Below are 22462 nucleotides of genomic sequence, written 5' to 3' on the forward strand. Positions count from 1 at the left end.
CAGGCGCCACAGTAAACTGACTTATTGAGTTCAACTTGATTATACAGTTTTCCTTAAAATATAAGACCTTTTCTGAATTGTATACTTGCTGTCTATGTTCATAGCGTATATTAATTTTAGTGTATTTTTTATTTTTATTTATTTTTTTAATGTTTTATTTATTCCTGAGAGAGAGAGCGAGAATGTGAGAGAGAGAGAGAGAGAGTACAAGCAGGGGAGGGTCAGAGAGAGAGGGAGATACAGAATCTGAAACAGGCTCTAGGCTCTGAGCTAGCTGTCAGCACAGAGCCCGACGCGGGACTCGAACCCACAAACTGTGAGATCATGACCTGAGCCAAAGTTGGACACTTAACCGACTGAGCCACCCAGGCGCCCCTTTTACTGTATTTTTTAGAAAAATACAGTATTTAGAAAATACTGGTAATTGCTAAGACTGTTGCTGGTCCTCACACTCTGGATTTGTACAGCATTCTGCTCATACTCTGCTTGTCTCACCTTTTTTCCNTTGCAGACACTAAAAAAAAAATGTATCAAATATACCACATTTATTTATTTATTATTTAAAAAAATTTTTTTAAATGGTTTATTTTTGAGAGAGAGAGAGAGGGAGACAGAGCATGAGCAGGGGAAGGTCAGAGAAAGAAAGAAACACAGAATCCGAAGACGGGCTCCAAGCCCTGAGCTGTCAGCACAGAGCCCAGCGTGGGGCTTGAACCCATAAATTGAGATGATGACCTGAGCTGAAGTCAGACACTCAACCGACTGAGCCACCCAGGCGCCCAACCACATTTACTTTGAAAAGATACACAGGTTCAGATGGCCTGGGTGGCTCGGTTCTGTTAAATGTCAACTCTTGATTTTGGCTCAGGTCATGATCTCACGGTTTGTGGGATCAAGCCCCGAGTCGGGCTCTGCACTGACAGCACGGAACAATCATGGTGATCAAAAAAAAATTTTTTTTTTTGGATATTTGTCATGCATGGACATGTGCCAAGTACTGTGTGTGTATTGATGATACAGCTATGGGCAAAGTATATTTGATCCCAGCCCTCAAAGACCTATGGTTAACAATCTAGTTTAGGAGTCAGTGGACCTTTTCTGAAAAGGGCTGAATAGTAAATGTTTAGACTTTGTGGACCATATGGTCTTAGTTAAAGATAAGTCAAGTAGCCACTGACAATGCAAGCAAGTGACAGCGCTGTGTTCCAATAAAACTTCATTTACAGGAGCACCTGGCTGGCTCAGTTGGTAGAGCATATGACTGTTGATCTCGGGATTGTGAGTTCAAGCCCCATGTGGGGGTAGAGCATACTTTAAAAAAGAAACAACAACAAAAAAAACCTTTCATTTACAAAAACAAGAAGTAGACTAGATTTGGCCCTCAGGCTATAGTCTGCTGACTTGATCCCAATTCATTTGTATTTTGGTCTCTGTTTCTGTTTCACTCCTATATCCACAGCAGTCATTTTCATATTTTCAATGTAGTCTCAGTGGCTTAAATGCCACAACTAGCACAGTGAGATTGTTGAAGAACTTGATCTTATGCAAATGACTAAAGCTAATTTTTTTTTTTAACTCGTTTACCCAGGACATTTTATTTCCTTACATCAAAGAAAATGTTAAAGAGTATCTGCAGACACACTGGGAAGAAGAGGAGTGCCAGCAGGATGTCAGTCTTCTGAGGAAACAGGTTGGGACCCTTGTCTTCCATTGCTTCACATTCCCAAGTGTCTGAGAACAGAGGATGCCGGGAGACTTAGAATGCGCTCTGAGCACATTGAATAAGAAGCGCTCTGGATTTGCAGGGCTTGGCAGTTGCAGTGACTTGCCTGCTTAGGAATTCACAGTCAACTACAGATCATGGCAGTTCATTGTCTCTACAGTTGCTTTTCTCTGGAGCCATTTCAAAAGCATAAAAATGTCATGTGTTTTTAAAACTAATCTTTTCCTGGGTAGTGTGCAAAAGGTTTTGTGCTGTCTTATCACATTTTTCATTAATGTCTCGCAGTGACAGGACCTCAGCACCTCATTCTCCACTCTCTCCTGCCTCCTGGTGGGAGCCTTGTGGTCCCCTGCGCGGCGCTCCTGGGGCCTCCTGTCCCACAGCCCTCTGGACCTGTCTCCCCGCTAACACCTGGGCCACAGTCCATCTCTTGTGCCCCTCTGCTTTGTTCTCTCCTTGGTTTATAATCCATTTCTCCCTTCCACAGTGTGGAACTGAAAGAACTCCTGTTGTTTTTTTTCCTTTCTTTCTCTTTTAAATGTTTATTAGAGAGAGAGGGAGTTCACACACCAGCAGGGGATGAGCAGAGAGATAGCCTGAGGATCTAAAGTGGGCTCTGTGTTTAGAGCAGAGAGCCCGATGCGGGGCTTGAACCCACGAACTGTGAGATCATGACCTGAGCCAAAATCAAACGTTTAATGTTTAACCTACTGAGCCACCTTATTTTTCCTTCTTAAAATTGGCTCAGTGGCAAAGATCTTACATGCTTGCAGGGTAAACTCTGGCAGTTACTTTCTAGTTAGTTTTCTACATCGGGCAACGTGGAACGCTCTAGAAATGTTTTAATGGTTGGAGTTGGGACTGGATCTGTAGTCCCTTCCTTTGGGCCGTGGAGTATTGGGTTTGTTAAATATTCTAGATAACTCAGGGTTAGTCTGAAGCACTCCCCTCCCTCACCTTTCTCTTGTCTCACAACTCTAGTTGCTGAAACATACATACTTATTCCCCACTGTAGTGTATAAATCACTGGACATGTGCTTACTCACAGACTCATTGTTCTAAATAGCTGTTAGGGGGTTTTTGTTTTTTGTTTTTTTGCAAACAAAGAGTCCTTCAGTACTGACAGATACTGAAAAACAACCAGTCCCAGATATTGCTTCATTAGTTTCTTTTCATTGAATTGCAGGCAGAAACTGATTTTGTTGAGATTTTCTTTGTTTCTTCCTCAGTTCATTATAGTGCAGAGAAAATGATCAGATTTAATTAAAGTCCTGGTTTGTTGATCCCAGTAAGTGAATGAACACACTGGGTCTTACTATATCATTTTATCGTTATATGCTGTCTCTCTTCTCGTGTACAACATGCCTCTTGATATATATTTCAGCTCTAGCAATACAGGAAAGGTAATGTAAATTTATTAATTATAATCCACTTTCCTTTAGGAATCATTCATCTCCTCTCCTAAAGCGTAAGACACTTTAATTTGTCACAGTGCTAGGTGCTAATGATAGTTGGAGAAAATTGGTCAGCTTTGTTTTCAGGTCTCATTTTAAGTCATCTTTTTGAAAATAAGTAGGAACCAAACTTGATGTTTATGACTTCCAGGCCGAAGAGGATTCCCACCTGGATGGGGCTGTTCCCATCCCTGCTGCATCTGGAGCTGGAGCAGGGGACCTGCAACAGATGATCCAGGCCGTGGTAGATAATGTGTGCTGGCAGATGTCTCTGGACCGAAAGACCACAGCACTGAAACAGCTGCAGGGCCACATGTGGAGGGCGGCTTTCACAGCTGGGCGCATGAAAGCAGAGTATGTAACTCGAAACATTTCACCACCCTGAAACCAAAAACGTTTTCCACTAGTCCTCTGTCCAGTGCTGTATGATTTGTAAAGTAGATAAAGTCAACATTCTTTTTATTTTAACAAGTGAGGGTTTGTTTTGTTTGTTTCAAAGCCGGGATAAAGTATTCCATCCGGCTAAATTCCCCAGACCAGCTTGCCTGGGTTTGTGGGATGGCTGAAGGATTTTTTTATCCCAGTTTAAAATAGCTTCCTAGGAGATAGTGACTTCCTTGAAATAAGTCCTATTCGATCCTTAGCGTACCAGTGGCAGCACTGTCTGGCTGTGTTTCAGGACCATTCTATCACCTGCTTCATGCTCTGTTAGAAGAGAAAGAATGGGTGCCATTATTTACTGCTGTGTTATTTACCTTTGGGGTTACTCAGAGTGTCAGGAGTACCGGGCTGACCTGAGACTTGGCTGTGGTGTTCCTGGGAGCACTCCTGCCAGAGGAGACTCGAGAGCCCTATATTGCTCAGAAATTCTTTTTTTTTTTAAAGTATTTTATTTTTAAGTAATCTCTACACCCAACGTGGGGCTGAAACTTACAGTCTTGAGAACAAGAGTCTCATGCTCTACTGACTGAACCAGCCAGGTGTCCTGCTAAGAAATTTTTTTTTAAGTTCATTTATTTTGAGAGACAGAGAGCAAGAGCAGGGTAGGGACAGAGAGAGAGGGGAGAAAGAATCCCAAGAAAGAATCCCACACTGTCAGTGTGGAGCTGGATTTGGGACTTGAACCCATGAACCTTGAGATCATGACCTGAACTGAAATCAAGAGTCAGATGCTCAACCAACTGAGCTACTCAGGCGCCCCAAGAAATTCCTAATAAGACACTACCAACTAAGGATTCTAGGCCATTGCCTGATGATGTAAACCCTAAGATCCAAGTCTACTTCTAGCTATTGTATTTCTTTAGCTTTTCTGTCAAATGCAATACCATTCTTTTATGTACTTTACAAGGGGCTTCCACTTTTTAAAGGCTGCATTAGAATTTCAGGATAGGCCAATGATTTGGGAACGTCTGCTAGTTCACTTTGTAAAACACAAAAGAGTAGAGCCAGGAGAATATGTTTGAGGTAGTTAGTCCTTCCTTCTCTTGGTCTGGTTTCCCTAATTATAGAACCGGGGACTTGAAATAAGTTCTCTTAGATTTCTAAGCCCAGCTTTCGCAACGTGGAAAAAAATCCTTTCTCTAGGAGTGTAAAATAACGCACAGAGTAATCCACAGTTACATACACTGGTTTTCAACTACTTGATCTCTTTCCTTCAATTAGTGTAACATATGAACTGTTTTATCCAGTAGGAGACTTCTCTGACATTTTCTAGTTAATCTTTTAAAGATGATTGGTTCCACATTCCAAGTTCCTTTTGCTTCTCTTTTCACCTATTTCCTGCGATATTATTTCCACTACCAAATATAGAAGACCTTGTGGAATGGGTAAGCAGGACTTGGTGTCAGGAATCAGAAATGCTGGCACTGCTGACCTGCTAATGTGAGATGGTACAAGTCTTCGTAATTTTTTTTTCTATAGAGTAAAACTTTAGATTTTTTTAGTTCTCAAGAAATGAAGTTCCGTTTTCCAGCTGATCAGATATTAATAGCTTTGAACCCCTAAATGTTTTTCTTTTAATTGTTTGGAAGCAAATCTTTTTAAAATATTTTTTTTTTNTCTGAGCTGGCCGTCAGCACAGAGCCCGACGCGGGGTTCAAACCCACGAACCGCGAGATCATGACCTAAGCGAAAGTCGGACGCTTAACCGACTAAGCCACTCAGGCGCCCCGAAGCAAATCTTTTTAAAGGCATTTCCATGCTTTCTGAAGGCACATAATTTAACCTTTTCTTGTCATGAATTACATCAAAGATTATATAATTGTTATTTGCTTTTTTGAGTTCCTTGGGCGGTTAAAAAAACCACTTTCTTATTTCATCCCTTATTTGTAATCATTTTTTACTGCCATTAGTGTGGCTGTCTGTCCAAAACTGTTCTCTTCTCCACCTAAGCTGTTGCTTCTAATCCGCTGTGATCCTGGATCTCCAGTGACCAGCTTATCAGATAGGCAGGAGCTTGAAGTCTCTTGGAGGTGCTTCTCATGGCCACTCTTTGGGCACAAATAGAGGAACTTGTTACAACTATTTTGCCTGGTTTTCGTCTGGCTGGATAATGTGTTCCTGCACTTGAACTTGGTGGTCTTCTCTCCAGGTTCTTTGAAGATGTAGTTCCGGCAGTCAGGAAATGGAGAGAGGCTGGAATGAAGGTGTATATCTATTCTTCAGGGAGTGTAGAGGCCCAGAAGCTGTTATTTGGGCATTCTACAGAAGGAGATATTCTTGAGGTAGGTTACCTGATTACTTTGTTTTTTGACATTATCAAAGCATGAAATAATGAATCTTAAAGGAATATTCTACAGTTCTAAGCTAAATCAACATTCAGATTATTGCACGTATGTATGCTAAGCAGGTGGTGAAGAGATGTGGATAAACTGGAGAATATGTTGAGGGAAGGGTGAACTTTTTTCTAGAACCAGTCTTTGCTTTGGAGGTTTTTAGGCTGTTGTGAATTCAATCACCTGAGAGTTTGTTAAAAGTGTAGATCCTTGGGCCATGCTTCCTAGCAGATCTGAACTGGCAGGTCTGGGAGGAGGGATCCGGAATATATAAATGTACATGTAATACAGCTAATAAGGTAGGAACTGGCTTATATAAATCAGCTACTGTGCCAACATTGGAAAATTGTCAACTCAGAGGAAACTAATGGCCCGCTTCTTTTGGTTGTTTAAAGTATCAGGTAAGCGGTCAAGTAGTGGCACACACCCCATCCAAGCACATGCACACATAAACTTCTCTCATGAAGCAGAGTGCATGGTGGGTTCCTTTGTTTCTGGCACTTTGGAGGGATAACAAATTTTGTTCTAGCAGAAATCTCATTCTCTGTAAGAGAACTGGACATGTTATTAAACAGTGGTACGTTAAGGCCACCTATTATATTTCTTGTGGATGAGAAAATTCCTGCCCGCTCCTCTATGCCCTCGGGAGGATAGGGTGTCATTGGAAGAAGGCAAGGTGTCTAGGACTTGAAGGAGAAATGCCACCTAACCAAACACAGGCTGAACTTAGTGATACACAGTAGGTCACTCAGCCAGCTGTCTTTTTTAAATAAATATTCATTGAGCCTCTACCATGCACAGAGAATACTTTGGCTTTGGAGATTGTCATATTCTCATTTTAGTATGTCCCTGTGTTTTATCTTAGTTTAAATAAAATAGTAAGTCAGGAATAAAACCCTTTAATTACTGGGATACAGATAGCTGTATCTCCTCTGAATACAGATGTAAACTACTGTTTTGTTCTTTCTAATGGAACAGACATTAAGGTGATAGTAGATAAGATAGTAATTACTGAATTCAATGATCAAAACATACTAAGTGGAGCAGACTTGAGAAAGAAAATCCATAAAACCGATCTTAACTTTTTAAAAGTTAAAAAAAAAATCGTATTATTAATATTACCTTAATTTGTCTTTGAGTGTTTGTTTTTAGTTTGCGAAAAGTTCTGAAAATATTCAAAATATCACATTATAATGGCTGGTCCTAAATGTGGACTTAGTTTGGTTAGTGTTAGTTAAATAAGCAAGTTGCATATTTTTATCCCAGTTATCTTTAAGCTGGCAAGGATATACTAGCTCTTGGGTAGAATTTCAAAATGTAAAAAAATGAAAGTTTCTTGAAAGTTAAGTAACAGCTTATCAGTGAGACAGGTTAGAGAGATCTGTTCATTCTGGGATGAAAAGACAGTGTTCAGGCCTTTTAATCAGGAGTGAAACCCAGTCCAATAAATAGCTTTTGAGTATAAATAAGGTTTTAGGGTAGAAAGTAGGGCATGTATGTTTTAAAAGATTTTGGATATAAAATTAATGATTCTCAAAGAAAACTAAATTAAAACATGATCTTATATACATTGAATTGTTTACTTCTTCCAGATGTTTATTTCTATAAAATCTTACTTTATATTTCCTTTCTGTAGCCTTCATAAGGCTTTCAGGGATTATTTATTGAGGGGATGAAATTGTTACGATTGTCATGTGTCTCAGAGAAAATGAAGGAGAGACAAAAGGGTCGGGTAGCAAGTGTATTTATGACATTAGTCTTTTCTTTCCCTTTGTGCAGCTTTTTGATGGTCACTTTGATACCAAGATTGGACACAAAGTGGAGAGTGAGAGCTACCGAAAGATTGCAAACAGCATTGGGTGCTCGACCAACAACATCTTGTTTCTGACAGACGTTACTTTAGGTGAGTAATTGGACTTTTTTTTCCCTTGAGAGAGCACATGCATGCATGAGGCAGCAGGGGGTGGTTAGAAAGAGAGAGAATGAGAGAGAATCCCAAGCAGGTTCCTCACTGTCAGCGCAGAGCCTGATGTGGGGCTCAAACTCTCAAACCATGAGATCATGACCTGAGCCGAAATCGAGAGTCCATACGCTTAACTGACTGAGCTCCTCAGGTGCCCTGAGTCATCTGACTTCTTATATACCCAGCACTGCAAACACATGGCCTCTGTAAAGAAAGTTTGTGTGGGCCCTCGAAAAATGAAACAGGCTTATTAAAGGAAGTAGTGACTCAAATGACCCATGTTTCTCTCCATTTACCCTTCCTTGGGGGTGTGCGTGGGCAAATAGCACTGGAAAGACTAGATCTTCTCACTGTAACTTATCCATGGTTTCCCACCCATCCTTCTGTACATACAGATGAAATGGTAAAATAACAAAGGACAGTTTAAGGGATGTCATTGGGGACAGGTCATGCAGACATGAGTATGTGGGTAGGTGCATGGTTAGGGACATCACCTTACAGTAGACCTGGTTATATGTATTTAACAGCAGTGAGACGACCTATACACACTTAGTAAGAAAACAAAAAAGAAACAAAAAGCTACAGGGGAAGAGAACTCTAAATGGTTTGGGAGCTTTTGCCTCATTCTTGTTCCAGTTGATAAGCACTGCCCCCCTGGTGCCTAGGAGCCTCCTCTCCACCTTCCCTCAGGTGACCCCAGCCCCCAGGCACCCCTCATGCTCGAAACCTCAGGACTTTCTTGGCATGATCCACCTGTTGAAAGATAACACATCTTTTTTACCTGTTATATTAGTACTTTATTATATGGGGTACGTTAGCCAGATGCATTATTATTTTAAGGACTGAATCCACTAACAGTATATACTGTACTGTATTGGTAATATAAGTGACTTCAAGAGCAATTTGGGCCAGATAGAAAGCTCACACTACAGTTACTGTGTACGAACATAGATCTCTAGAGAATTACAGAAGGAAATGGTAGTAAATGAGGAAACAAGCAGTGGCAGATGAAGAGACGGTGGGTGCTGGAGAAGTTTGGTCTCTGGTTCTTCTGAGAAAGCCTCTGCTTGGTAAGACTTTCCCAGATTCCCCCACCTGGTGCCAGCTGGTGCATGCTCACTGTCCTTAGAGTTTGTGCATCTTCCAGGGGGCCTACTTTTGGTGTGTTTATAATTGCACCTGTATTTGAGGACAGTTCTTTTTTTTTTTTTTTTTTTTTTTTTCAGATTTATTTATTTTTGAGAGAGTACAAGTGGGGAAGGGCAAAGAGAGAGGGGGACAGAGGATCCAAAGCGGACTCTGTGCTGACAGCAGTGAGCCTGATGTATGGCTCGGACTCAGGAGCCGCAAGATCATGACCTCAGGCGAAGTCAGACCTCAACCCACTGAGCCACCCAGGCGCCCCAAGGGCAGTTCTTTATATTTGTTTCTTCTGTTCACCTTGGATTGGAAGTTTCACCTTCCATTTAACCCCAGAGCAGGAGTCTGTGTATTGTCTGGCTGCCCTGACACACTGTTTCCAGGCCGGCAGGCTGGGGAAGGGTGTTAGGGGGAAGAGATGGAGGGCTGGGTGCTCTCTTACCTGCTTGGCTCCCTGTGACCCCGGGGCCCCTTGGGGGCAGGGACAAAGTCTGCAGGCCATATCCCTCTCTCTAGTCCTTTGAGAAGCTCCCACCCACCAGGACTTTCAGAGAGAGGGCCCAAAGGCAAACCCAGGCTGCTGACAAAGGCATCTTACCATAAGTAGTGTGTGTGAACTGTATTCTCTCTCTGCTGCTGACCCTTGAGCTTTTAGTCTGTTGTGTTAGGTAAGAGTTGGAGGTATCTAAGCAAGTATTGATTTGCTGAGTGATTTAAAAAAAATCTTAAACAGCATAGATCACATGTAATGCCTTCCAAAAGTCATAATAATGTTTTCTAGAGGAAGAGGGACTTAATTTTACCTCACATGCAGTAGACGTTCAGTAATTGTTAAGATCTTTGTTAAATTTCAAGCCTTGGTGAACGTAGACTGACATTTCTGATCCAGGTGGATGGTACCAGATCACAGCTATTTGTTATTTTGAGTTTGAAAACTCAGCAGAGGCAGTGGGACTGAGCCCCTGTCTTGCATGTCCTGGCTTGGGTCAGGTCAAAGTCCAAGCATTTCTATAAACTGGTATCTTGACTTTCTCTGTCCTGAAAAACTTTACATTTACTGTTTGTGCTGAGGGGGAGGAAAGACAGATGTATAGATATACTGCTTCACCGTTTGCTGTGTAACTAGGTAGCTAGGCCTCATAAATGTACCATCAGTGAGCATCAGCCTTGACAACAGCCATTTCACCTGGTCTCTCCCCTGGACTGTAAATATACTGTAATATTTGCCTATCTCATTTCTGTGAAACATCTACCCATTTAAATCTATGATGTACCTTCTTTTGTGAATGGCTTTTGGCAGCTTAGAGTGGTAGGGTGGGGAGGTTGCCTTACTGTCTACACAGGTTAAGGGTATGAAACATGGTAGTTTCTGTGATGAATGATAATTTGAATACCTTTTACTTTGTTTTGTTCCTTATGGAAAGGAGATAGGCCATGCTCTGCTGAGGTTAGCTGGTTAGCTGTGAATTGCTTTTCGGTCATTCGTATAAATGAATGGTTTGCCCTCTATTTAATTTCCTAGCACTTTGGATGATAGTTTCTGCAGGCTTAGCATCAGAGATCTGCTTTATGGCTGGAGCTCCCCACGTGGCCAGCCTGTCCCAAGCATTCTGGAGTTGAATGTATTATGATCCCCAGACCTTCCTCCCCGCCCCCACTTTATGGTTACTATTAATAATTATAATCCCTGCCCAGTAAGATCACATACAGGTTCTTCATAGTCTTGTCTTCAGCCACATTTTTTTCTAGTTCTTATCATAGTACATCTGTAATTTTATGTCTTTTCTCTTTCACTGAAGTGATTTCCTTAGGCTGCAGTCCCAGAAACTATTCTTAACTTCAGTGAATAGAGATAATCCCAAGTTGGCCTCAAAACAAAATTGGCTTTCTCCAAGGCCTCCACACGGAGGTTTTGTTCCTGCCCCCCATCTTCTGCCAGCTCCACACCCAGTGAGGCAGTGGGGCCAGAACTGGGCTCACGTGTAGCTGGGATGGGGCCAGGCAGCTGGCTGCTTGCCTCGTTCTTTTCTGTGATTTCTGATCCTGTGTTTTTGGTACCACACGCCCAGACTCCACTGCCAAGACAGAATGGAAGACTGTTTGGTACCCCAAATAACATCCAAGTATGAAAGAGAGACACTGAAAGGCATTTTCCTCTTGGAGGAAAGGAAGGAGGCCCAGGGTTTTAAGTCAGTATTATGCCAACAGGGCAAATAGATGCTTAGGGACATTTGCCCCGTGGTGATGCAGGTAAGAGGCTGCATGTGCAAAAGCCATTGGCTAGTAGCAGGTCCCCCGTGGATCGTGGATTGTGATGGCTTGACTCAGTTGAGATCCTGGGTTGCTAGTCCAAAGGAAAGCTTTGCTTGAGGCAGTCAGGCTGGGAATTTGGGGTGAAGGGGTCTGCAGAGTTTGCCTGAGGACGGGATATCTACACGAAGAAGGGATTGTTTGCTCTGGGAAGCAACAGCCCTTACACAGGAAGAGCAGAAGCGGGACACTTGAGGTGGGAATGTGGAAGAGGCAGCTCTGCCCCATTTAGTCCCTCTGGGAGCTGCTTACCTCTCTCAGCACTGCTGCCCTTTAACCCATTCGAATGGGGTGACTGTCTTCCACAGGATAGGAAATGACTGCGGTTTTGTATTACACCAAATCTAAACTCCGTAGAATGTGTTTCAGATCGTCACCAGTTTTGCTCTGTCTGACCTGTGTGCTGTCTCCCACACTCACTCACTGTATTCTTCCAGTACTTATACATGGCTGTATGTCTGCCCGGAATGCCTCCTCTCCTGCCAGTTTTCTTTCCTTGGAACTTCTGATCAAAACTTAACCTCTGTGCTCAGAAGTCATTTGTTAAATTGCAGATCCTAATTCAGTAGTTCCATGTAGAGGACTTGAGATTCTGCGTTTCTGACAAGCTTCCGGGTGGTTCCCCCCATAGGTCCATAAACCACACTTGGAGTAGTACTGCTCTAGAGCAGGAGCTGGCAAGCTTGTTCTGTAAAGGGCCAGATAGTGTATTTTAGGCTTTGCAGGCCCTACAGTCTGTTTCTACTCTTAAAACTCTGTCCTGGTAGTGGAAAGGCAGCCGTAGACAGTGCACAAATGAATGGGCATGGCTGTGTTCTTATAAAACTTTATTTACAAAAGCAGGTTTTTTTCACCCTTGTCCTAGAGCACAGACCATAGAGTCAGGTTGACCCTTTCAAACTTTAGCTCTACCACGTGCTGGCTCTCACTTTCCGTGTCTGAATGAGGATAGGAATACTAACTACCTCAGGGTAGTTGTGAAGATTTAAATGAGAGTGGGAGCTCCATGAAGACAGGACCTTTGTTTGTTCATATGTGTCTGTTTGTAGAATAGTACCTGGCACATAGTAAGTACTAAACTAATATAAGGTATTAGCTATTATCTTTCATATGGAAACAATGGAGAGAGGACTGTAACCCAAGGCATATTAGAGACGTCCCCTGCTATACCTAGTTTACCTAGTTTCATTTTAGTAGTCCTATTTTCACTTCTATCCACATGCAGTCACTGCTATTAAGGTACTCACCTAGTCTAATGAGAAGAGAGATAACAGATAATACCATGTCAATTCATATAGTCATGATAGAACTAAATACAAGATGTTAAAGGAACACATAGGGTGTTCTAAAACACATGCTAGGAGTTCTGGAAGATAAGATATTTGAGCTGAATTTTGAAGAGTAGGAATTTTCCAGGCAAGTGACAGCAGAGATTTTGGCCTGACTGGATCAGGGGCTTCCTTTTGTCCCATCTTTGCTGAACTGGTATTATTGTGGACAGCCTCCCTTTTGGGAAGCAGTTTTCTGTGGGACTGATGAGGGGGAATGGAAGAAAGTTGTGGACAGAACATGGCTTTTTCCTTCTGCATTCATAAGTACTTAGTAAAAGCTCAGAAATCTAGGGTACACTATATACTATATACTGGGACGGGGAAGTCTAAACCATTCTAGTCTGTCAGGTACTGTTTTATATTTTTAAAAAAACCTCTATTATGGAAACATTAAAAGTTATACGAAAGAGACAGTAATGCAGCCAGACCCTAGTGTTTTCACCTTCTAGCTTCCAACAGTGATCAAATCAGGGCCAAACTTGTTTCCTAGTTTTCCACATCGCCCTGATTACTTTGAAGCAAATCTCAGACCTCATACTGTGATGTCTCTGACACACACTTTGATTTTCACAGAGGCCAGTGCTGCTGAGGAAGCGGATGTTCACGTCGCCGTGGTGGTGAGACCCGGCAATGCGGGACTGACGGATGATGAAAAGACTTACTACAGCCTCATCACATCCTTCAGCGAACTGTACCTGCCTTCCTCAACCTAGAGGAGGACTTGCAGGGAAGACCTGCGTGTCCTCAGTTGTCCTTGTAGTCTAGTTGTATTCAAATGGTAAAAGTAACTTACTTAAAAAAGACATATATACACACACACAGGTACGCACGTGTACATATGTGTATGTTTAAATTGCCTTCCATGGGCACATAGGTGAAAACAAAATCTCAGTTCAGTAAAAAGGAAACTTATTTAAAGATGCTTTCTATGTAGAAATTGTTTGAAACCACAACCCTAACCCCGACTGAGGGCGAACCATAGCTGATAGAAGAATTACTGCAGTATAGATCACACGTGTTAGGTTTATCGAGTCGTGTACTGAAATGGAAAGGTAGGGTTGAGAAGTTATTCAGAAGCCTTGTTGTTTTAAAAACTGGAAGTATTTCACAGACTTACTCCTAGTAATAATTCATTCCCCTTTCAAATTATGAGTTAGAAGATTATGACAGCCAAATTTCAAAATGGTAGCCTCCCTCTCTACAGAAGTCAAAGCCATTTGTTTCTGCTCCAAAACAGAGCAAATCTGGGAAAGGAAACTCATTCGATTCTTGATGACCCAAGCATCTATTACCGAGAAAACTTGGTCATCATCGTGGCGGCCCCAGCGAACGGTTGCCTTACCAATGAAAAAGATGCATTGATGTAACACCTAAAATAGGTATGTGATTCTTAATGTTTAACACAATAGCCTGAATCCTGCCAGTTGTTATCATCATACATTTTATAGTTGCTTTCTAACTACTTTTTAGCAGTTTGAGAATATATGTTGCTATTTACTATTGAAAAACAAAAGGTTTACTGAAATCATTCCATAAGACCTTCTAGAAGAGCCCTAATAATGTAATATTTTCCATCTGAAATGGATACGAAGAGTGTAAATTTTAAAACAGCATTATTTATCCTGGTTCGGTCCTCATGGGATGTCATGTCAGTTTTATGTTGTGATTAATAAAAACATTCTCTTCTTCACTCAGTTTTGTGTAGGTTCCTGAACCATGTCATTTATTGCTGTGAGCAAAAGAGAAACTGAAGAGAGATTGAAGAAATAAGAGCTTTTAGTTTTTGCCTGAATCTTGTGGATGTGGTGTGTGTGTGTTTTAATACATTGCCTGTGAAAAATCATTGACTATTATTTGAGTTACATACACACATATGACCTCATTGGTTTTTATTTCATTTGGATAGTAAGCATTCCTGTTACGAGTGGGGTTTCTTAGATTTTTGAGTCTTACATTTGAGGTATATAAAATAATAAAGGAAGGAAATGTTCTCTTAATTAAGAAAAGGTGTAATGAATCCTGGAGGAATAATTTTGGAAGTGCTTTGAATAAGAAAAAGTTTGCAAATATGAGAGGACAGGGAATATAAAAGATTTCATGTTGATAATTTTTATCTTCTGGTAACTAATTAAGTCTAAGGACTATGAAAATATAGAAGGGTAGTAAAAGGGAAATGAGTTTAAGTAAATCTTAGAAATTGTAGTAATTTGTAAATGAGAAAGCCACAAATGGCAATAAAAGGTTGCACTTCCTACAGTTTTTGAAAAAGCTCATGAGAAGATGACAAAAGATGTCTTTTAATGCCAGTAAGGGATTAATTGGAAAAGTAAGGAAGATACGTGAGAAAATTATGCACCAGAATCTAGATTACAAAGGAATCAAAGGAAAAGGGTGCTCAATATATAGCCAACAGAGGATTGGGGTAGAGAGGTGTAGTCTGTTTGGACTGCTCTAACAAAATCCCAGGGCTTGGGTGGCTTATAAACAACAAAATTTTACTTTTCACTTCTGGAGGCTGGCAAATTCATTGTCTGGTAAGAGCCCATTTCCTCACAGACCAAAGTTGTTTTTCTGTAACTCACATGGTGGAAGGGGCGAAGGAGCATTCTTGGGCTACTTTTTTTTATGTTTACTTATTTATTTTGAGAGACACAGAGAGCATGAGCAGAGTTGAGGCAGAGAGAGAGGGAAAGAGAGAATCCCAAACAGGCTTTAAGCTGTCATGCAGAGTCCGATGTGGGGCTCGATCCTACAAACCGTGAGATCATAACTTGAGCTAGAATCAAGAGTTGGACGCTTAACTGACTGAGCCAGCCAGGTGCCCCTTGGGGGTACTTTTAAAAGGGCGCTAATCTGGGCTGCCACGCTGGCTCAGTTGGTTGAGCAGGTGACTCTTGATCTCGGGGTCTTGTATTGGACCCCCACATTAGACATAGAGATTACTTTAAAATATATACATACATAAGGGCACAAATTCTATCCTTTGATTCCACCAAGGACCCCACCATCAATTTGGGAGTTCTATTTCAGCATATGGATTTTGAGGGGGACACAGATATTCAGTCTACAGCAAGAGGCATTTCCTGTTCATGATGAAAAGGGCATCAGAAAAGCTGTGATTCATTTTGAGTAATTGAGGCCGGAAATAGATTTAGGAATAAAGAGAAAGTTCCAATATTAGATTGAGTTTGTCAAAGGGTGATGTGAATGGAAGGGAAAAAGAAGACGAAAAAAAAAAATGAGTGGAATATTTCTTAGACCCTAAGAAACTCACTCACAATTAAATGTGACAGAAAAGGATCTTAGGAAGAACTTGAGGTATAAAGTAGATTGGTCGTGAGGGAGGAAAAATGCCAAGGAAGCAGGGTAGTGAGGTAGATGGTGAATCTGGAAAAATTCATGGTCCTTAGTAAGGGAAGGAGGAAAACTCTCACCTCTGGTATTTCCAAAAGGAGAACAAAGGTACAGTTTTTTTCTCAGCGTTCTGTTTGCAGAGAATATAGGGAACAAAGACCTCTTAAAGCTGGCCCTTTTTATTCTTGTTTGTTAATCCGCATCTTCTACCTCAGTTGTGCTCTTTTTCACAGTGCCACTGATTTCCAATGTTGGGTCAAAACTCAAGTTGATTTACTAAAGTTTTTTTTTTAAGATTTTATTTTCAAAGTTTATTTATTTATTTAGAGAGAAAGAGAACAAGAGAGTGCAAGTAGGGGCAGGGCAGAGAGAGAGAGAGAAAAATAATCCCAAGCAGGCTCTCTGCACTGTCAGTGTAGAGCCTGACGGGGCTCGAACTGTGAGATCATGGCCTGAGCTGAAATCAAGAGTCTGATGCTTAATTGAGCCACCCAGGTGCCCCTAAAGATTTTATTTTTGGATAATCTCTGCAGCCAACGTGGGGCTCGAATTCGACCTAGAAATGGAGTTGCAAATTCTACCAATTTAGCCAACCGGGCATCCCAAAAATCTAAATTGACTTCTTAGAAGGGAATCCTCAGACAAAGGGGCTTCTCTAATCTTATCATTTCTGGAGTATCAGGGCTTCTTGTGTAGCCTTCTGGAAGACTAGCCTTCCTTGCTAACCGTAACTGATGTCCAGCTTAAGAGTTGCACACAGAAAGAATTGAGAGCCACTGGCATGTTGCAGAGACAGGTGCACGGCAGCCTTTGCCCAGCAGATGGTGCTGTTGACCCAGAGACCGGATCAAGTGTGAGGCCTCCAGACAGATACAGCAGATGGAGCTAAGAGGTGGTATTTAGAGAGAAAAATGAGTATAATTCATTATCCTTAAAAGCCTGTAGCGTGATGTTGCAAGACTCAGAATAGTTGGGGAAAAAATGGCAATAATCCTGAATGAAATCCACCCACTAATATTCCTCTTCCCCCTTTTATTCCCTGAGGCACATAAAAAAACAAACAAAAGCCCCAAAATGGTCACTTTTGGGTAGCCAGTTTTTCCAGTGGCAGTGTTAAAAAGACTTGTTTTCATGTTTTTAAAATTCGCATCAGAGTACAAAGTTGAATATGTGTCCAATTTATTATCCCACCACTTGAGCCCCAAATGGGGAGGAATAATTTGCAGTTTTTGCTAATGCATCAGAGTAACCAAGAGGAGTGGAATTCACCTTCCTTGCCCAAGCTATTTAGATTTAGCCCAAGTTATTAATTCAGATATTGATGGTGAGGTATGTGTTAAAAAAAACTATGTGGGTGTGGGGGGGTGGTGGTGAGTACATGCACAAAAAATCCTAGGGGAGATATGCACAAACTGTTAACATTTGTTCAATTTAAGGGCATCTATAATGTGCCCTAGATCTTATGTCAGGGGTCAAAGTCCTGTCCTGCTCTCCAGGTCCATCCATTCTTGCGGAAGGCAGTCCAAAAACAGTGAACGAGCAAAGCTATGAGATGTGGCCACATACGTGTCTGTTGATAGAGAGCCTGGACAGAGCTCTTAGTTCCAGCATTAGGGGACGGGCTAAGGAGAGAAGCCAGCAAAGGAGATGGAAAAGGATTGGGCATCAAGGAACGGAAACCAAGGGAGTGGCAGGACAGCCCGATGAAGAAGGGGGCGCTCGGGCTTAAGTGCCGCTAAGAGTTCAAGTGAGCTGCGAACAGCAGTGGTCTGTGGATGAGACAGGTGCAATCCCTGGAGTGGTGGGAAGAAAAATTAAGTTGAGAAGGGAATGTGAGGCCAAAGGTTTATCAATTTTGTTTGTATCAGTTTTGTTTTCAAAGAACCAACTTCTGGTTTTATTGAGTTTCTATTTTATTTATCTCCACTCTGACTATCTTTCCTTTTGCTTGTTTTGCATTTAGTTTGCTCTTGTGGCTAGTTCCTTAAGGTGGGAGATTAGGTTATTACTTTGAGATCTTTCTTCTTTTTCAGCGTAGTCAAAGCTTTATATTTGTCTCCCAGCACTGCTTGCACCCGCAAGTCAGTTTGGTATGTTGTGTTTTTGTTTTCATTGTCTCAAAAGTGTTCTCTAGTTGTTGGTTTTTTTTAAGTTTATTTATTTAAGAGAGTGAGAGTGCATGCGCACACGGTGTATGCAGAGAAAGAGAATCCCAAGCAGGCTCTGCATTGTCAGTGCAGAGCCAGACATGGTGGTCCATCTTACAGACCATGAAATCATGACCTGAGCCGAGATCAGAAGTTGGACATGTACCTGACTGAGCCACCCAGGCATCCCTCAAAGTGTTTTGTCTTGTTTGTTTAAAGTATATATACTTTTAAGGTTAGAGAGAGAGAGACACAAAATCTGAATCATGCTCCAGGCTCTGAGCTGTCAGCATAGAGCCTGATACGGGGCTCAATCTCACCAACTGTGAGATCATGACCTGAGCCAAAGTCAGACGCTTAACCAACTGAGCCACCCAAGTGCCCCCGTCAAAGTGTTTTCTAATTTCCCTTGTGATTTCGTCTTTGACCCATTGGTTACTGAAGAATGTGTTGTCTAAGTTTCACATATTTGTGAATTTTCTAAATTTCCTTCTGTTATTGATTTCTCATTTCATTTATGTAGTGGCCGTACTTTGATTTCATTTACATAGTGACCATACTTTGTGTGATTTTGATCCTTTAAAAGGTATCGAGATTTGTTTTGTGGCCTAACATGTGGTCTGTACTGGAGAATGTTCTTTGTACACTGTAGAAAAATGTGTATTGTGCTGCTGTTTGGGTGGCGTGTTCTAGGTGCTTGTCAGATCTGGTTGGTTTCTAGTGGAGCTTCAGTCTTCAGTTTCCTTATTGATCTTCTATAGAGCTTTGTTGTCCATCACTGAGTGTAGAATACTAGATTCTACATATTGTTGACATATTTCTCCCTTCCATATTGTCTGGTAATAAGATACGGAAGTTTGCTCCCATCCAACTTTACTCTCCTAGTAAACTTTACTCTCCCACCACCCTGTGGTGGTCCAGGTGACCTCTTTGAATTTTTTTTTAAGCTTTATTTATTTGAGAGAGAAAGAGAGAGAGAGAACATGAGCAGAGGAGGGGCAGAGAAAGGGAGAGAGAGAATCCCAAGCAGGCTCTGTGCTGCCAGTGACACAGGGCTCGAAGTCACGAACCATGGGATCATGTCTTGACCCAAAATTGAGAGTTGGATGTTTATCCAAATGACCCATCCAGGGGGCCCCATGACATCTTTGTACATTGTGTGCCCATCGCCAAATTTATAATTACTGCTCTGCATAGTGTCTTAAATCAGGAGACAAAAAGGAATTAACATAAACAAATACAATTATACTTTCTTTTTAATATTGACCTAGTATATTAGTTTCCTGGGGCTTCAAAGTACTACTAAGAGGGTGGTTTAAAGAGACGGAAATGTATTCTCTCACAGTTCTGGATGCCAGAAGTCTAAAATAAAGGTGTTGGCAGGGTTGGCTCCTTCTGGAAGCACTGAAGGAGAATCTGTGCCATGCCTCTGAGCTACTGGTGACAGCTAAGAATCCTTGGTGTTACTTGGCTCATACAGGCATCGTTCCTGTCGCCACCCCATCGCCGTGGGGCATTCTCCCTCTTTCTCTGCATCTCCGTTGGCATCGCGTGGCTGCCCCAGAAGCAATCAGGTAGTATGGGACTAAGGGCTCCAGCATGACCTTATCTTAACTAATTACATCTGTGATGATTCTGTTTCCAAGTAAGGACACGTTTGGAAGTACTGGTGGTTAGGACTCCAGCTTGTCATTTTGGGGTGACACAATTCAACTCCTAACACCAGGGCTATATCAGAGCTTTCCAAAGCCATTACTTGCCAAAGCATCTCATTCCCTGCTCTTTCCTCTTAGGTTTTTTGGTTAGTCCGTTGTTTGCCCCAACTGTTATCCGTTGTTCCAGGTAGCTGTGACCAACACATCTGCCTTGAAATGTTTTCAACAAATATCTATGGGTAGCTGCCTCTGCACTGGCAGAAGTCTTAGGTACTGGTAAACCCTTTGAGCCAGTCCTCCAGGGACCCACCGAACAGGCTGCTATGGACTGAATTGGGTTTCTCGTGCCCCCCACCTCCACCCCTCTCAAATCTGTATGTTGGGAAGCCCTCACCTCCAATGTGACTATTTGGAGATAGGGCTTTTAAGAGGTAATTTCAGTTAAGTGCAATTAGAAGGGTGGGGCAGAGCCGAATGGGACTGATGTCTTTATAAGAGGAAGAAGAGACACCAGGGAGCTCTCACCAAAAATCAGATCCGCCAGAACTTTGACCCTGGACTTCTCAGCCTCCAGAAGTATGAGATCACAAACTCCCATTGTTTAAAACACCCTGTTTGTGGTATTTTGTTATACAGCAGCCCAACCTAACACAGTTCAAAACCACAATTCCTAGTGAATAAGGTCCATTGTTCTCCTGGTACCTTTTCTGTGCTAGAAATACAGCTGTTACTTTTGGGGCCACCACGGAGCTGGGGCCCTGGGATGGGACCAGGGTAAGTTAAAAGACCACAAAGCTCTCTATTTTTACTGAGATTCAGCTAGCTTTTCTTTCTTTTTTTTTATTTGTTTTGAAAGAGAGAGAGTGCACAAGTGGGGAAGGAGTAGAGAGAGACGGAGAGAGAGAGAATCCCAAGCAGGCTCTGCACCACCAGCGCAGAGCTCGATGTGGGGGCTCGAACTCAAGAACCTCAAGATCATTACCCGAGTCGAAGTTGGATGCTCAATCGACTGAGCCACCCAGGTGCCCCCAGCTAGGTTTTCTTGATTAAGCATCCCCCTGGTTCCTGCGAGCTTTTGCTTAGTTTTCAGAATTCTGAATGCACTGATTTTGGTGGGTTTTGCCAGTATATTTGTTGGTGTTTTGGAGGGAAGGACTTTGGTGTTCCTTACTCCTCCGTGTTCACCGCTGCCCTCCCACATGCTCTTCTCGTGCTGACTTTGACACCCCTCCCACCAAGAGGTGGGGGCCAGTAGTCTGCCACTGTCAGCCTGGGTGGGGGCTTAGGACTCCTCTAACCAAAAGAGGACAACAGAGGTGCTGCTGTGTGACTTTACAGGCTAGGGTATAAAAAGGCTACAGCTCCCATCTCCCCTTTTCAAGAGCCAGGGGTGGGACGCTTGCTCTGGGAAGCCGGCTACCACGCTGCGAGGGAGCCCAAATTCACTCACGTGGAGAGACCAGGTCAACAGGAGCCAGGGCCCCAGGCTGACGGCCGACCCCAACCTTCAGACACAGGAATCACTTAGCCTTCAGACGTTTCCACCCTCCAGCCCTCAAGTCTTCCAGCTGAGACGCAGACATCATGGAGCAGAAATGAGCTGTCCCCGCTGTGCCCTGTCTGAATTTCTGACCCACAGCATCTGTGAGCATAATAAATAGTTATTTTATGCTGTTGCATTTTCTGGTAATTTGTTCAGCAATCAACAGTAACTGGAACAGAGTCACCGAGTGAATTAAATGGTGCCAGGCGGCGGACGGCCTTTTTCATCTTTCAGTGTAGCTGCGCTGTGAAAGGGCTGTGCTCAAGTTGTGGTTAGGAGCATCGAGATGATCTCATTAGTCACCCTTCCCTCCCTTCACACAGTGGCATCTCTTGTTCTAGGTTTTGCAAGTGCCGCCATCTTCCCAACCATCCACGGCTGGAACTGCAGAGCGTCAGGTTTTTCCTTCCCTTCCCCCTCCTGACATAGGCAACAAGCGATGCCCATTGTCTTTTTCCTAGTGCCTCGCAAGTGGCTTCCTTCCATCCTGTCCCTAAGAGAAGTATAGACGTGGTGCGGAAGTCCTGTGTATTTAGACACCACTGTCTCCTACCAGGGCGATGCAGAACGCGAGTCGCCCGGCCTCTGTCTCTGGGGTACTGCTGGTCTGTCAACCGACTGTGTTGCTGTGTTCGGTCCAAGCACTTTTCCTCCTGCTCCTTTTTTTTTTTTTTTTTTTTTTTTTTTTTTTNTCATGACCTAAGCGAAAGTCGGACGCTTAACCAACTAAGCCACCCAGGCGCCCCTCCTCCTGCTCCTTTTAAGTGTCCTGGCTGCGAATTTAAATTTGGCTTACAGAAGTTGAGTGCTGTTAGATAGTATTCTAATTGTGACTGTTAAATAAATCCCTCTGTTCTGCTTTCTATGGAAATACTCATTCAACAACTTAGAGCCTTTTCTTTGCCCTGACTCAAACAGAGTTTGGAGGGAGAGTTTTGGATGAGTTAAATTGAAAAATCGGGGAGTAGTAGCCTCCAGGGTCAGCTCAGCTTCTTGTCTTAAAAACATGAAATACGTGCAGTTTTCACCAGGCAATGACGGAGCTAGCCCCACTGTTTTATTTTGGAA

At 42.5% G+C, this 22462-nt stretch overlaps 1 protein-coding gene across 1 annotated transcript in view; it reads left to right on the forward strand.

The window, feature by feature from the left end:
* Positions 1–14389, forward strand: part of ENOPH1 (enolase-phosphatase 1) — a 33224-nt gene extending 18835 nt beyond the window's left edge. Inside the window, exons 2-6 of the mRNA XM_077774782.1 lie at positions 1589–1690; positions 3329–3531; positions 5768–5900; positions 7731–7854; positions 13269–14389. Of these exons, the coding sequence (XP_077630908.1) occupies positions 1589–1690; positions 3329–3531; positions 5768–5900; positions 7731–7854; positions 13269–13408 (702 nt within the window). The 3' untranslated portion in view covers positions 13409–14389. The remainder of the gene's footprint in view (positions 1–1588; positions 1691–3328; positions 3532–5767; positions 5901–7730; positions 7855–13268) is intronic.
* Positions 14390–22462: the final 8073 nt, after the last annotated feature.

The sequence above is a fragment of the Crocuta crocuta genome, unplaced genomic scaffold, assembly GCF_008692635.1.
Source record: "Crocuta crocuta isolate KB4526 unplaced genomic scaffold, BGI_CrCroc_1.0 scaffold237, whole genome shotgun sequence".
In the NCBI taxonomy this organism is placed as follows: domain Eukaryota; kingdom Metazoa; phylum Chordata; class Mammalia; order Carnivora; family Hyaenidae; genus Crocuta; species Crocuta crocuta.